This window comes from Nothoprocta perdicaria, unplaced genomic scaffold, assembly GCF_003342845.1.
Source record: "Nothoprocta perdicaria isolate Ctin4 unplaced genomic scaffold, notPer1 scaffold_11, whole genome shotgun sequence".
Taxonomy (NCBI): domain Eukaryota; kingdom Metazoa; phylum Chordata; class Aves; order Tinamiformes; family Tinamidae; genus Nothoprocta; species Nothoprocta perdicaria.
Window position 1 is genome coordinate 1,168,932 of NW_020454205.1, and position 15,079 is coordinate 1,184,010.

At 42.1% G+C, this 15,079-nt stretch overlaps 1 protein-coding gene and 1 long non-coding RNA gene across 3 annotated transcripts in view; both read right to left on the reverse strand.

Annotated features, from left to right (window-relative positions):
* Positions 1-14,211, reverse strand: part of PMS1 (PMS1 homolog 1, mismatch repair system component) — a 42,171-nt gene extending 27,960 nt beyond the window's left edge. Inside the window, exons 1-5 of one of the 2 annotated variants that reach the window (XM_026048676.1) lie at positions 14,184-14,211; positions 13,062-13,215; positions 10,553-10,735; positions 8,801-8,903; positions 4,949-5,112 (exon numbers count right to left, since the gene is read on the reverse strand). In XM_026048676.1, the coding sequence (XP_025904461.1) occupies positions 4,949-5,112; positions 8,801-8,903; positions 10,553-10,735; positions 13,062-13,193 (582 nt within the window). In that variant the 5' untranslated portion in view covers positions 13,194-13,215; positions 14,184-14,211. Of the gene's footprint in view, positions 1-4,948; positions 5,113-8,800; positions 8,904-10,552; positions 10,736-13,061; positions 13,216-13,329; positions 13,502-14,183 lie in introns of those variants that run through there. The other variant, XM_026048668.1, reaches the window with a different exon arrangement.
* An 84-nt stretch (positions 14,212-14,295) lies between these two features.
* Positions 14,296-14,920, reverse strand: LOC112955390. Its single transcript, XR_003250876.1, has 2 exons — positions 14,847-14,920; positions 14,296-14,437 (listed from the first exon to the last, which is right to left on the reverse strand). It is a non-coding gene; the product is annotated as an uncharacterized LOC112955390 (long non-coding RNA).
* Positions 14,921-15,079: the final 159 nt, after the last annotated feature.

Genomic DNA, 15,079 nt, shown 5'->3' on the forward strand with positions numbered 1-15,079 from the left:
TATGAAGCAGGTGTGGGCAAGAACACCATCCACAGATGCTACAGCAGCAGGAACATGGACTGCTTGCATCCCAAAGCTGTAACAGAAAAAATCTTTTCCCTTACGTAGAGGTTTTCTAAAAAAAAAAAGAACTGTAAAATTTTACTGAGTTTACTTACAGCCCACCTGTGCCTCGTGCCAGATATGGTTGTGCACGGTACCATCTCAGACACCTTTTGCCATAACTTGTTGCAATCCCGTTGCATCTGCAGATATTGGGGCAGGTACTGCTAGTTTGCATCATCYCAAACACGTCCCTCGTTTTGGTGTTTGTGAAACTCGGACAACAAAAGAGAAGGAAAGCTCCTTCACATCACCAGTCTTTCAACATACACAGACATTTCTTGAACACTGGCATCTGCTCACACCAGGGTTCACCATGCTTATAAGGCTGAGTCAAGGGCTGCTGATCTTAAATAGGAAAGAATATGGAAACGGACAGTCCAGGAGAAAGCCCTGCAGCTCTTAATGTAAAACACACTCGGAGTTCAGAGCTGTCAAGAAGGTGGCATTTTGGGCTGAAGAATTTGATGCTCTTTAAATAGGAGCTGACTTTGGCTTTCTTTGCGCTTAATGTTAACTTTAAATAAACTTGCTGAATACTCATGTAAATTATTTCCATTTGGCTGCCTTATTATTCGATATGCTTTCAAGGAACATGGTGATGAAAGAAGAAAAATACCCCTTTCTAACATAACCATACTGGCAAGAGGATCAACATTATCAGTATTCAAAGAATGTCTTGGCAGGATAAACCTACATAAAAAGAAGGAGCACCAACTAATCCAAGTTGTCAAAATAGCAATAGTACATCAAGGCTTGAACTGCAAAGTGATTCATTATTTATTGCTAATACAAAAAAAACATGAGCAGAGACAGAAGTAATTGAGTATTTCCATCTCCGAAATCCACTGACAAAAAGCTCACTGTAAACAAACCCTACGATGACTGACAATTTTTTCTTACTTGCTAGGAAACAACACAAAGGCAGGACATGGTTCTTTGTAGAATAAAAATCCCTGACTTTTACCACCAATATATTCATACAAACTAACACCGATACGAAACAGGGTAAAACGGCAAGAATTACTTCCAGGCCCTGTAGAAGCAGAAAGACAAACATCACAAAACACACAAACAAGTGGTGGAAATAAAAACATGCAATGCATTGAAGATTTAAGAAGTGCATAGACACTCAGCAGCTCAGCAAGAGGCCTGATTTTCTAAAGTTGGTTTCTGCTCAGGTCAGGCAACTGTTTTCAACATGCTTTCATGAATCTTCTCGCCTTCTTATATATACTCTTCCTCAGTAAAGCTAGAACTATGTTTTCCTTCACACTCACATTTCTTATTAAATGCAGTATTTGGAAGGATTTTAAATACTGCTTTTGTCACTTAMTCTCAAGATTTCTTTGAAACACACTGTACTGTACAGGCCTTCCTATTCTCTTGCCTCATCTTTCCCCATCTTGCACTACCTCATTTCTGCTACCTTCTTGCTCTTTTAAGCCTTGGAACCCGATCCTGACGTGTATCTTCTTCCATCGCAACAGAAAGTATTGGCTGGGCCTCAAGAATCTGGGATTCTAGGAACTCCTTTGAATGACTGGCCATATAAATTTTTTAACTAATATATATGTCATGTGCTCCATGAAAAATAGAGCAGTTCTCAGAACTCAGTTCATTCTCCTAATACATTTCAAACAGAAATGTAACTAAAAAAGACAGATAAACAATCACAGGCAATACCATTTGGTATAATTCTAGCACAAATGCGCTTTGGGATCACCATAGGAGGAATGCATTCTGAGCTTAAACAATAATGTAGCAATAAGATCTAGCGTGTGAAGAAAAAGGAGCAATGATTATTTGCGATATTGTGGTAAAACAGATACATGTGGATCTGCAGCATGTTGTTATGCACTGCATTTAGAGATTTTTAAATTGCTTAAAAATGCAGTGCAACAGGTAACTGTCATTTTGGAAGGAAAGCCACAACAGCAGAAATACAGAAATCTGCATTCAGAGCATCAAACAMTTTGCACACTGTTTAAAAACATTTATCCATACACAGACGATGCTTTCTGTAGAATTTTTATCCTGTATTCTTCTAGATCAACTATAGCTACTGAGCGACCTCTTGTGTCGAAACCTAAGCTGTGTTTTTTTAAAAAAAAAAAACAAAAAAACCCCCGAAATGAACATATAAACAGGCAGTGTAAAATGAAGAGGCCAAAATGAGCACCATGTCTACCACGRCACTGAATAAATACAGACTGCAGACAGCATTCGTATCAATTCGTTGTAYGAGACGAGCCCACCCACACTGCAATAAATTCATATTAATGAATTTACCTCTGAAGCTAAAAGGTCAGGTAGTCTTCCTATCTTTCCAGAAATTGGAAACTCTTTGGGTTGTAATATGAGTATTTTTCTTCCAAAGCTGAACTGAAACTGTGACCCGAAATGAGTTTCAAGTAACTTCTAAACGAGGCAAGTTTTCACTTGCTACTACCTTGCATTAGGTAGATRCGGCTAGTTCAAGAAATTTTGTTTTCTTCTCCTTGTTCTGTATCAGAGACTCATTTTAAATTCATGTAACATCCTCTGACCAAGAGATGACTAGTCTGAAGAAACAGAAACATCGTGCACGTGAGGGAATATTGCCAATGCTTAACGAGTTCTTTGCTTGTGCGATCACAGTGACTTTCAGCTATCTCAGCTTCTCTGTAAACTGTAATGGACATCTGTSCTGACCACTGTTTTCCCCACCTCAAGATTTTTCTTTCTTCTTACTTGCTGAGCATACTCAGACTTTGATGTACAATTACACACTTAGAGAAATACTCTAATATGTCACCTTCTTAATGGAAGGTTTTCACATGCCTTGAGTTACTCTCTTAACAAAATAGCSTCAAAGTGAATTTTAACACCATTATCTCCAACAAAAGCAAGAGTTCAGAGTATGCTGCTTGTGTTCCTTCTTGTTCACCAGCAAAAGAACATGTTGGTAAGAGAAAAGCATTTATTTCTCTGTTCATTTACTTGAGCTTTCACTGGGCTTTAGATCACATAAAGGAGGAAATTGCGATTTTCCAAACTTGGACCATTGCTCAAAAGGCCACATATCAGTGAAAGAAGAATACTCTCGAACCCCAGAAAGAATTTATGAATTAAAAGTTTGTAGAAGTGTATTTTATTTTGTCACCCGAGCACAGCTAACACCAAGACCAATATGCAACAGCACTAATGTGCTTCTTTCTCTCTCTGTCATATTTTACGTAGTGTAAGAGAGAGATGTGATCCACATCCTGCCCACTGTTTCCACTGGATTAAAATAAATAAAGGAAGGAAAAAAAAAAACAAGACATGCAAGAGTCAAATCAAGAGTATGAAACCAAAACATCATTAAAAATGATTTTCAACTTTTCTCTAGTAATCTCAGTACTGCAGACCTTCTTCTCATTCCTCTTCCCCACCTAAATGACTGCTTTCTTACCTAGCAATCTCATTCCCAAGGCTCTCTCCTAGGACCCAGAGATGTCAACAGGAATTTCCAGGCTGATGTGAAAGGAACATGCAGGTACCATACGCAAACACGCAATAGATGTCTAGTGCAGAAAGGTCAAACTAGCAAGTCCTCCATGAACCACAATAAACAACATATTTCCCAATACACCATACCAAAGTTATGATCTCCTATGTAAGACAAGCTACAGCTGCCACAGAGAAGAAAAGCCAGTGGAAGATGCTGGCAATGCACTGTAATAAGCCCCTGCAGTAGTCAAGGACATGAAATAAAAGTCTCAGTTTAACCACAGAATAATTCTATTACACTCTTCAGAGAAGGGGAAAAAACACCAATAAAAGATGAAATTAGTTTTATGAACCTATAGTTCTGTGAAGCACTGCTAGATACATCAGGGAGACTAATACAAGCTAAGAAATGGGACACTAATACAAGCCAAGTGCACACCAACAAGATCTCTGGTTTCATGATTTCTGCAGTCTCAAACAACAGACTAAGAACAGCTAGCTATACTTACTCAGTTTCAGAATACTAATACTTTTTGCAATATCTGTATCAGATATTTAAAAATACATACATATATATAATSAGAGCATGTTATACAACTCTAGATGAGGGCGAGGGATTTGTTGTCTTCTCAAAAAGGCAGTCGATCATCATTTCCACTGGGAGGGATTTCAAGCATGAATGCTGAGTTAATGAAGAGTCTGATAGCGTAGTCTGATAGCATTCCACAAATTGGGAAAACAGCAACATTAACATGGTAGCCTCTTAATTTGTACTGCCAAGTCTAAACAAATAACAACTAGCTCAACTAAAACTCGTTACATCACAGGTTACTCTTACTTTAAACCAGTATAAGAAACAGTTTTGAAATTTTTAGGCTTTTTAAAACGAGGTTDTACATTAAGCTCCAAATGCCTCAGCGTAGAACAAACTCCATGTATGTGTTATAGTGTCTACCCAGGTTATGTCAGCCAAGTAACATTGTCAAGGGTGTATTCAGTTAGCTTAGATTAGCACTTGATCAGTCTCTTAGCCATAAGATTCCACTACTTTTCTTCTATGACACACCAATATCTTTATTAATTATGAGCATGTAAAATAATTCTTACGTTTTCACATATCTAAACTARTATCTGATGAAGCAAACCAAAAGGCACATCTGAGTCTCTTCTGAGTTTTAGAAGCTTAGAGTCAAGATCTATAACCATCATAGACATGCACATTCATGGAGGAAAGAATAAAAGGGAAGTCCAAGAGAAACCTATGATAACAGAGAAATCCTACGAATTAAAAGGTTCATATAATAGAGCATTGCCATAAAATTCACCAGAGACTGATTCTTATGAAAGCTGATACAAAATTACTCACTATTACCTTATTATGTGTAAAGGTTATCCGCAGGTCTGGTTTTATGATGCCATACGCTATCAAGAGATCTTGGATTTTTTTCAGTTCCTCCTTACATTTTTTAGTTGTTGAGTAAAACTGTTTTCTTACAGGAAGATTCTTAAACAACTTCAGGACTGTTACTGTAGTGCCTGCAAGCAGAAGATAAAACAACTATAGTTATCATTGGCAGCATATCACTGACCTGTTATAAAAGAAACTTTATTTTGATTGGAACAGATCTACCTGTATGCAGCTACATACATATAATCCCTAATCACATTGAATTAAATTGTGTTAGCACAAAGACAAAAAACATACTAGAGTTAGCAGTCATGTTCCTGAAATACACACAAGCTCTAACCCATGTTTTTTAGTTATGATCACAGTATGAAGCTTTCTTTCATACATAACTACAGTAGTAAGCAGCAGTCACTAAAGAAGGCTAAAGACTCTTGTGGTGCATATTAAATTAACTGTCATTCCTAAAACAAGYGACAGACCAGAGCATCATCAGATATATCAGGAGGCAGGGGGAATATAGAGCTTCACTAAAGCCCTTCACTATTATTTGCACAGAGACCTGAAAGGCCAGATACGTCTGACCAGGACATAGTCCATAATCTGTAGAAAGCGACTCTATCAGTACAATCATACAAATCCTTAGACTAAAAAGGGATTGCTAGGGTGTTCAATGGGCACCGACTGCTGCAAAGCAGCCACAATTTCTATGGCTCAGCTCGGATGTAGTAAGGGTGAGAACAGCTTTATGTTGCKCCCACATATGCACGCTCTAGTCACAAGAAAGAAGTAAATAACAATTTTTGAAAATGTGCCACTGCTGAAATGTGCACGCAACAACACAGCGGTCTTTAACACTGTGGAAGAAAKAGCTGAACAGAGCATGGAAATGCTACCCCAAGCCTACAGCAAATTTGAATAACCAAAGCCAAAGTTAAGGTGAGGAGAGCCTTTATATCTCATATAACACAGTAGGAATTTCTAGTGCACACATCCTTCCCTGCAGATTACTAAGAATTGAGACTTGGTTGTGTCCTACAGGCACACTGTTTCCAGCAATTCCTTCTCATATAGCATGGTAATTCTTTCTCTTTTAAGTAAGGATTTACATTTTTTACTGACAACTTTTTGACGCAGGTTGTGGAGGAGCCGACGAGGAGAGGTGGGCTGCTGGACCTCGTACTAACAAACAGAGAGGGCCTTGTTGGAGATGTGAAGGTGGGGGGYWRCCTTGGCTGCAGTGAYCACRARYTGGTGGAGTTCARGAYCCAACGAGGAGGAGGCAGKGCAGTAAGKAGCCTTGCCRCSCTGGACTTCAGGAAGACCAACTTTAGCCTCTTCAGAGACCTGCTGGGAAAGATCCCATGGGCTAGGGCTCTAGAAGGAAGAGGGGCCCAGTGGAGCTGGTTAGTTTTCAAGCGGCATTTCCTCCATGCCCAGCAACAGTGCATCCCTGTGCGCCAGAAGTCAGGCAGAGGGGGCAGGAGACCTGCATGGATGAGCAGGGAGTTCCTGACAAAACTCCAGCAGAAGAAAGCAATATATAGAATGTGGAAAAAAGGACAGGCCGCTTGGGATAAATACAGGAATGTTGTCAGGGAATGCAGGGATGCTACAAGGAAAGCTAAGGCACATTTGGAATTAAATCTGGGAAGGGATGTTAAGAATAATAATAAGAATAAGAATTTCTTCAAAGTTCTTCATTAACAACAAAAGGAAGGTCAGGGAGAACGTGGGTCCACTAGTGAACAGGGTGGGTACCCTGGTTACGAAAAACACAGAGAAAGCCGAGTTGTTGAATACCACCTTTGCTTCAGTGTTTGTCAGGGGAAACCCTCTAGAATCCCAGGCCCTAGGGACACGAGAAGAGAGCTGGAGAAAGGAAGGCTTGCCCTGGGTAGAGGAAGAGTGGGTCAGAAAGCACCTAAGGAAACTCGACACCCACAAATCCATGGGCCCTGATGGGATGCACCCAATAGTGTTGTGGAAGCTGGTGGATGTCATAGCCGAGCTGCTCGCCATCATCTTTGGAAGGTCCTGGAAAACAGCGGAGGTGCCGGAGGACTGGAAGAAAGCCAACGTCACTCCAGTCTTCAAAAAAGGCAAGAAGGAAGACCTGGGCAGCTACAGTCTGGTGAGCCCCATCTCCATCCCTGGAAAAGTGATGGARCAGCTCATCCTGCCTGCTGTCTCCAGACACATGGAGGAGAAGAAGGTGCTCAGGAGTAGCCAGCATGGATTCACCAAGGGGAAATCATGCTTGACTAACCTGGTCGTCTTCTATGAAGGAGTGACTAGCTGGATAGATGAGGGCAGAGTAGTTGATGTCATCTATCTGGACTTGAGCAAGGTTTTTGACACCGTCCCTCACAGCATCCTCCTGGGCAAGCTCCGAAGGTGTGGGATGGATGAGTGGATGGTGGATTAGCAACTGGCTCGACGGCAGGACGCAGAGAGTGGTAATCAGTGGCTCAGAGTCCAGTTGGAGGCCTGTAGTTAGCGGTGTCCCCCAGGGATTAGTCCTCAGTCCGGTCCTGTTCAACTTATTCATTAACGACCTGGATGAAGATGGAGTGCTCCCTCAGCAAGTTTGCTGCTGATACCAAACCGGGAGGAGTAGCTGATAGCCCTGAGGGCTGYGCTGCCATCCAGAGGGGCCTGGACAGACTGGACACCTGGGCACTGAGAAACCTCATGAGGTTCAACAGGGGCAAGTGCAAGGTCCTGCACTTGGGGAAGAATAACCCCAGACACCAGTACAGGCTGGGGACTGACCTGCTGGAGAGCAGCTCTGCGGAGAGGAACCTGGGCGTCATAGTGGATGACACGATGACCATGAGGCAGCAGTGTGCCCTGGTGGCCAAGAAGGCCAACGGGATCCTGGGGTGCATTAAGAAGRGCGTCTCCAGCAGGTCGAGAGAGGGGATCGTGCCCCTCTACTCAGCYCTGGTGAGGCCACATCTGGAGTACTGTGTCCAGTTCTGGGCTCCCCAGTACAAGAGGGATGTGGAGCTGCTGGAGAGAGTCCAGCACAGGGCTACAAGGATGATCAGGGGCCTGGAACATCTGCCCTGTGAGCAAAGGCTGAGGGAGCTGGGCCTGTTCAGCCTGGAGAAGAGGAGGCTGAGGGGGGACCTGATCAGTGTCTATAGWTACCTCAAGGGAGGCAGTGAGGAGGAGGGGGCGGCCTCTTTTCAGTGGTGGMCAGTGACAGGACTAGAGGAAACAGCCACAAACTGAAGCACTAAAAGTTCCACAGGAACTTAAGAAAACATTTCTTGACAGTGAGGGTGACAGAGCCCTGGCACAGGCTGCCCAGAGAGGYTGTGGAGTCTCCTTCTCTGGAGATCTTCCAAACCCRCTTGGATGCAGYCCTGTGCCACGTGCTCTTGGTGACCCTGCGTGTGCAGAGGGGTTGGACTMGATGACCTCTGYGGTCCCTTCCAACCTTAAGCATTCTATGATTTTGCTCTGTATAGAAATGTTATTTTAGCCTTGAAAAACTCTTTTCTGTATCTACAGCGTCCATCTGCCTGGACCTGCAGCATAGTTTTTAGGGSTTTTATTTGAGCTCTGCCAGCTTGAGGGAGAGAGTTGGAAAAGTAGAAACTAATGTAATTACTGTCTAAAGCAACTTYCAAGATGCATTATTTATTATTCTAATACCATGTCCCCAGTAAACGAACACAAGGAAGAAATGTTTAGAGCTATAAAGATTTCATACTCTGGTGTCAAGTAGAGAACAGCTATTTGAACAGAGTCCCAAAGAAACACAAGATACTTGTTTTCCAATGCAAGGCTGCAATAATGATATGTTACCTTGTCCAAGATGGGAAGGCTTTTGAAAAGTTATATGTCCACTGCTATCCAAAACATATTGAGTACTCAASTCATCAGCAGCTGTCTTTGTTGTGATTAAAACCTATAAAGAATAAWAAAAAAAAAGGCATGTTAATCAAAGATTCACAAAGTTCTTAACATCAACTTATTTTAGCTATAACCTTGATACGTAATCAGCTTACAAAATGTTTCTTCCACTAGTGCTATTTACAGTCACAGAAACATTCTGCATTATATCTGAATTTTCCAGCCATTCAACTAAAAGGCACATATTTCTATTACAATACTACATAAAGCATAGCTAGCCTCAATACCTAAAATATACACACACTTCTGTATTTTGTTATGTTGCTCTGTATTATGTTAAACACAGTAGATTTAAACAACTAAATCGATTGATGTTTTTGTCCTTCATGAAAAAAGGGAAAATTTTACAACTCTTAATTCATGGTGGATTCCACACACATAACAGCTATTATTAAACAGTATATTATTTTTCCACACCCATCATATCTAGCAATCAGTAGTGCTACGTTTTGTAGGCTATTCAGGTAACACACAGATCAGCTTTAGCAAGGCCAACCACATAACAGAAGTTTAATAAAAATGCAATTCCCGAGTTCAATATTAACATCCTGAATGACAGAGCCACTATAACCCTCTGGAGGGGCATAAAGGTTATCACTCATACAGAGCTTTAGGATATTATAATTTATTTTAATCTCCCACATGAATAATTTGGAGTTCAATTACGCTTCTGGAGAGAAAACAAAAACAACAACAGTATCAGCAATTAATTGGCAATAACAATATTATGGACCTAGTTAAGGGCCAATAGTATAGAACCACTTAACTGAAACTACAGGCGACAATTTAGGTAGACAGATAACTAAACACTCCTGGCCTTAGTTGTAAACATAATTACCGACCCAAGATTTRAAGTAGCACCTATTAAAGTACATACACTCAGGTCACCTCCCTCTCTTATGAAACCTAACACGGGGCTGATTAGCTGCTCAGAAGAATGGCACCCTGCTCACAACTCGTGAAAATGAGCCCACGATCGAGGTCTGTCATCATCTGTCAAAACACCAAGACTTCTGGAAACCTCCTTCTTTGGAATCCTCCATGCAAACACACAGCCCAGTCCTGCTCAGAGCAATGCGAACAGAGCACGGAGGTGAGGGCTGCCACCCGCAGAACACAAAACCTGGCTGGGATGCAGCACGGGGACCAAAAAGCAAAGCACAGCGGAGCAGGTAGATGCTGCGCCCTTAACCATTTGATCATCTCTTACRTCACTCTTGAACCAATGTAAAAGGTCAGCAAGTGAATTCCTAAATATCCATACAGTGACACAGCCAGTCCTGTTAACACCAACATAAAGATCAGACTGAGAAGCAGGTTCCTGTTTACTCCAAAGGAGAACAATATGCTTATGCAACAGCAGTTACGTGCTTGCCAAGGAGTTCAGCAGTTACGTACTTGCCAAGGAGCCCAGCAAGATCCCATGACTGCTGATTACCGAGATAACATCAAGGCAGAAACCCTCACWGAAACTGGAGCTACATGGACCATTAGTTCTCCGAAGGGAGAGCCAACCAAAGTGACTTCTGCTGACCATCTCCTCTACTTCCTTACGCTGATACAGCTTAATTCAAAGAACAAACTCAGCCACGCTCCCAGAATATCCTTTCTGATAGGTCTGATATGTTTACAGCAACTACTCACCTCCGATATAGAGCAAATTGATCCCAAAGCTTCCCCACGGAAACCGTATGTCGTCAAGTTTTCAAGGTCCTCAGAAGAGCTTATTTTTGAGGTGTAGTGTTTAATTGCCATAACAGGAACATCAGCAACCTTGATTCCATTGCCATTGTCTCTCACTTCTACTTTGTCAAACCCATAGTTCTCCTARAAGAGGAAAACAACATCCCAATCACTAAAATAACGACCCCAATGATTTAGGATACAAGCTTGAAACAGCTGAGGACCCAACCTGTAGCCATCAATATAGAAGGGAGATTTTTGCTTATTTGGAGAAACCGAACAACAAAAAGTATCTCTGYAAAACAAATATATACAGTTATGTGTGTGTACACACAAACACATAAAGATTGTAGTGATGATCTAATTAAATTATGTAATTTATACCCTGCTGTCTGGGGACAACACACAATTCCAGTTTTCAGTTTTACCCAATTTATGTTTGTGGAAGTAATTTATTTATTTACCTATCTTGCACCTTACAAAAAAAGCATGACAGGAAAACTAAAGACTGTTCATTCTTTTTCAGCTTTCTTACTTGCTTAACATCGACTTTTTCAAATCACAAATGCAACCTTATATTCTTTAAAATCAGTGAACTATAACTGAAAAGTATGTWTTTTTTCTAAATACTCTCCAAAATTTTAAGGCTTTTTTTTCCCCCCTCTCCTCTCCTGCTTTGGCTGCAGGGAAAATGGATATTTGGTGTGCAGGTGTTCTTCTCTAACCCAGTACACACCAAATAATAATCAGCAAATCTCATTTAGTGATTGACAAAAAGGAGCAAATCCAAGTATTATAGCGTTTATTTGTTTTTTAAATGCAGCCATTTGGATGGGGCTGAACTGACAAAAAGTAACATTAGTGCGGATGACTTATGCAAAAGACTCTGGTTGAAATTGCTCTTCAGTTCATTTGTGTCTTCTCACTACAGAAAGAGACGTTTACTGCACAGCGAGACCCACACTGTGCAGAATTCAGAAAGGTTCTGTATTGTCACTCCAATAAAAGATACAAGCTCTCTTCTAACAATTACTGAAGGCTCCAAAACCTTCTGTGGCTTTCATCAGTTACCGAGCAGTGGACAAGATCAGTTTCTGGTATTTTTATCCTCCAAGTTGTACATATACCACTCACTTTGGGGTTTCTGATGCAGCAAGTCATTACATCATCTAAGTATTGGGAAGAAACAAACCATGACAGATCATCGTGAAGACCAGTAACTTCTTTTCAGATGGGCAAAGAACTAATAAACATCTCTCTCAGCAGCCTCAGGAAACCACACTCAGGTGTGGATACAAGTTGAAACCCAGGCAGTTCCATCTCCATGTGAGGAAGAACTTCTGCACTGTGAGGGTGCTGGAGCCCTGGCTGCCCAGGGAGGCTCCTGCTCTGGAGATCTTCCCAATCCGCTTGGATGYGACCGGATGCCCCGTGCTCTGGGTGTCCCTGCTGGAGCAGGGGCTGGACTGCCGAGAGTCATCCGATCTCTAGAGGTCCCTTCCAACCTCAACCATTCTGTGATGCTGTGGAAACTGCTTGAGACTCACCCAGGTAAGGCAGCAATGATATTTGTTCCTTTCTCCGCATCCAAGTCACAAACAGAAATAATCCTGCTCTGTTAATCAGAAGTATTAACTTATTGTATCTAACATTTACTTTTTTGCTTGGTAATTTGAGAAGAGCTTATACATTCACTGCCACTCACAGAAAAAAATTAAAAAAAACACGAAATGAACTGCATTTCTGGATACATCTGTTTATATACATTGTAACAACACRATTTCTTCCTAGCAGGAGATGATGTTATCATGCAGTTGTTGACCAAATACTGCAAAAACACTAATGGGAAGAAAGTGATCACTGTTATTTTCCAAATTTGGAAGGAGAGTACATTTTTTAATCCCAGCCAGTATTTTCGTATTCTTGTTTCAGAAAGCATCCTTAAGTGACATGCCAATTTTTTTTTCTTTTTTTTCAAAAAGCTTACAAAAATTAAATGTTAATAGTAGCCAGGGTACATCAGGTTTATTAGGGAGCATATGATGATTTATATTATAAAAATATTGAGCATGGATATCATAACCTTTTTCCACAGTTTCCATTATCATCTTCTTGCCAATATATTATAGTGAGAACCAGCTATACCAGTCTAGAAGYCCAACATCTTTTAAAATTATTATTCAGGAAAAAAATAAAGTACACCATAAAAGAAGTAGTACTAAAAAATGCCTTTTTTTTTTTTTCCTGAAGATGCATTCAGCACAAATATGCCTTACAGTTCCAGCCTCAAAATTTTTTACGGAGATTGATCTTGGACCATTTTTTTAAGGTTRAAACACATATGTACAAGGGGTATCAATCCTCTCCACAAAACTACTACACCCTAAAAAACACACTGACAGTGGAACAATTTTTCCCACATCTTATTTGATATCCAATTTCTGTATTAAGTGCAAGAGAGAGGACATACCAGTTTAACATCAATACTTGTGGCATCGGCATCCAAGGAATTCTCTATGAGCTCCTTCACTACGCTGACCACTGACGTAATCACCTGGGAGCTTGAAAGGAGACGAATAGTTTCTGCTGACAACTGTTTCATCGTGGAATTCAGGTTGGAGAAGCTGCAAAGAAAGATAACAGATAAACAACGCAAAAAGCATATTACAAAAAAAAAATATTTTAAAAGAGCTGATTTTCAGTGACTTTTAAATAAATACAGTATTGCTACAGAGTACCTTTTTCAAGATATACAAGCATCCAGCTTGCAGTAAAGTCAATAGAGTCAATGGGTGTTTGATTTGAGTGAGAAACAAATAGCAAATGGAGCTCTAGAATAGAAAATSTTACTTTAAGTAGACTAAATGTTTTTTTGGTAGAAAAGTTACGTGCCAGGTAGCAGGCCCTTGGCTGTGGGGAAGAAACAGCATTACAAGCCAGCTCTTCACAGCCCAGGAATAACGCAAGTGTGMCACATGCTGAGGAAGGCTGCTTCTCCCCACAGCTGCATGCTCAGAACCCAGACACAAGCATTTGAGGAGGATGGAGCAAGCCCAAATTTCCAGTGCAGCTGGCACCTGACAAGGGGGCACACAGCAAGAGGGGAGCAGCCAACCCCACAGAGTGCAACTGTCCTGTAGGGTGCATGSAGCTGAAAGAGCATCTGCAAGACACTTTCCAACACTGACATGCCTCTAAGGATTGTCACATTTCAAACACAGAAAACAAGAATGTAGTTACTTAGAAAAAAAAAAATAAAGCAGCTACAAACCAATTCATGCTTAATTTATATTTCAAAAGAAAAATGCCTTTCAGATGTGGTTACAAGATCTGCCAGTGGGGTGTGGTTTTTTTTTTTTTTTTTTTTTTTTTTTCCCCACCAAGCAAAGCAGAGAGGGAACACGGGAAGATGAATGGTTGTTGTGGAAACACCAATATTAATCCTTTTCAGCAAAGCAAGCTTCCTTATGTGCTCAGCACGATATAGGACTCCTGTGTGAAGTGTTTTATGATTTACTAATGACAAATGCCAGATTGGCGCTGGATATTATGCATAAGACTATAAGAGCAACTGCAGAAAGCACTGACTAACACAAGGGAGGATATCAAAACAGAAAAGCTGCATGTTGCAGAAGCAGTTTTCCACGAGGCATCACTGGTGGGGGTGTTTTGGGAGGGAGGGAGGGAGCGAAGGGCCGGTGATGCCTCCTCTCCGCAGGGACCTGCGTGGTCATGCGCGTGTCCGACACATCAGAGCCCTGGAGCAAGCGCAGTCATACACGTGCCTCCTTATCCAAACTTCAGAAGCAGCGAGGCTCCCTCTTGGTAAAGCTCCTGGGGCTCACCCTGCCAAAATGAAAAGAATGAAAACAAAATTAAAATGAAAGTACAGATAGAGCGATAGGGACCCAGGCAGTGGGATCCTCCTCCATGGGAGCAGTGCAAACTCTGCACTCTGCCAAAAGGGACCACAAATCCCCTGCACCTCCCAAGGGGATACRTTACAAAACATGTTTTTTGGGAGAGAGATTGATTTAGGCTATTTAGAGCCCAAAGCAAACACTAAGGGTGAGGAGGGGCTCATAGGGCTCGGGAAGCCGGGGTCCCTGCTGCCTGCGGAGGGGCACCCAGGCCCCGCCGTTGCACAGATGAAAGGCTAACAGCGACCACGCTTGTTTAGCGGAAGGAAAAAAAAATAAAGCCCTGAGCTAAACTTACGCCCAACCCCGTCCCCCCTCCCCCGAGCCGCCCCTACCCTCGCAAAAAAGCGCAAGCTCCGCCTGCCGCCACGCAAAGCGCCGACCAGGCCCTGGCCTCCTCCTCCTCCTGCCAGCGCCAGGGCCCAGGAGCCCAGGCCGCCTGCAGGCCCGGCCCGCACGGAACGGGACCGGGAACGGAGGCGCCAGCGGCTCCGCCGCCCCTTCCCGCCTCGGCCCGGCCGCGCCTGCGCCCCCCGCGCGGGCAGCGCCGCCGTTGGGCGGGCGGCGC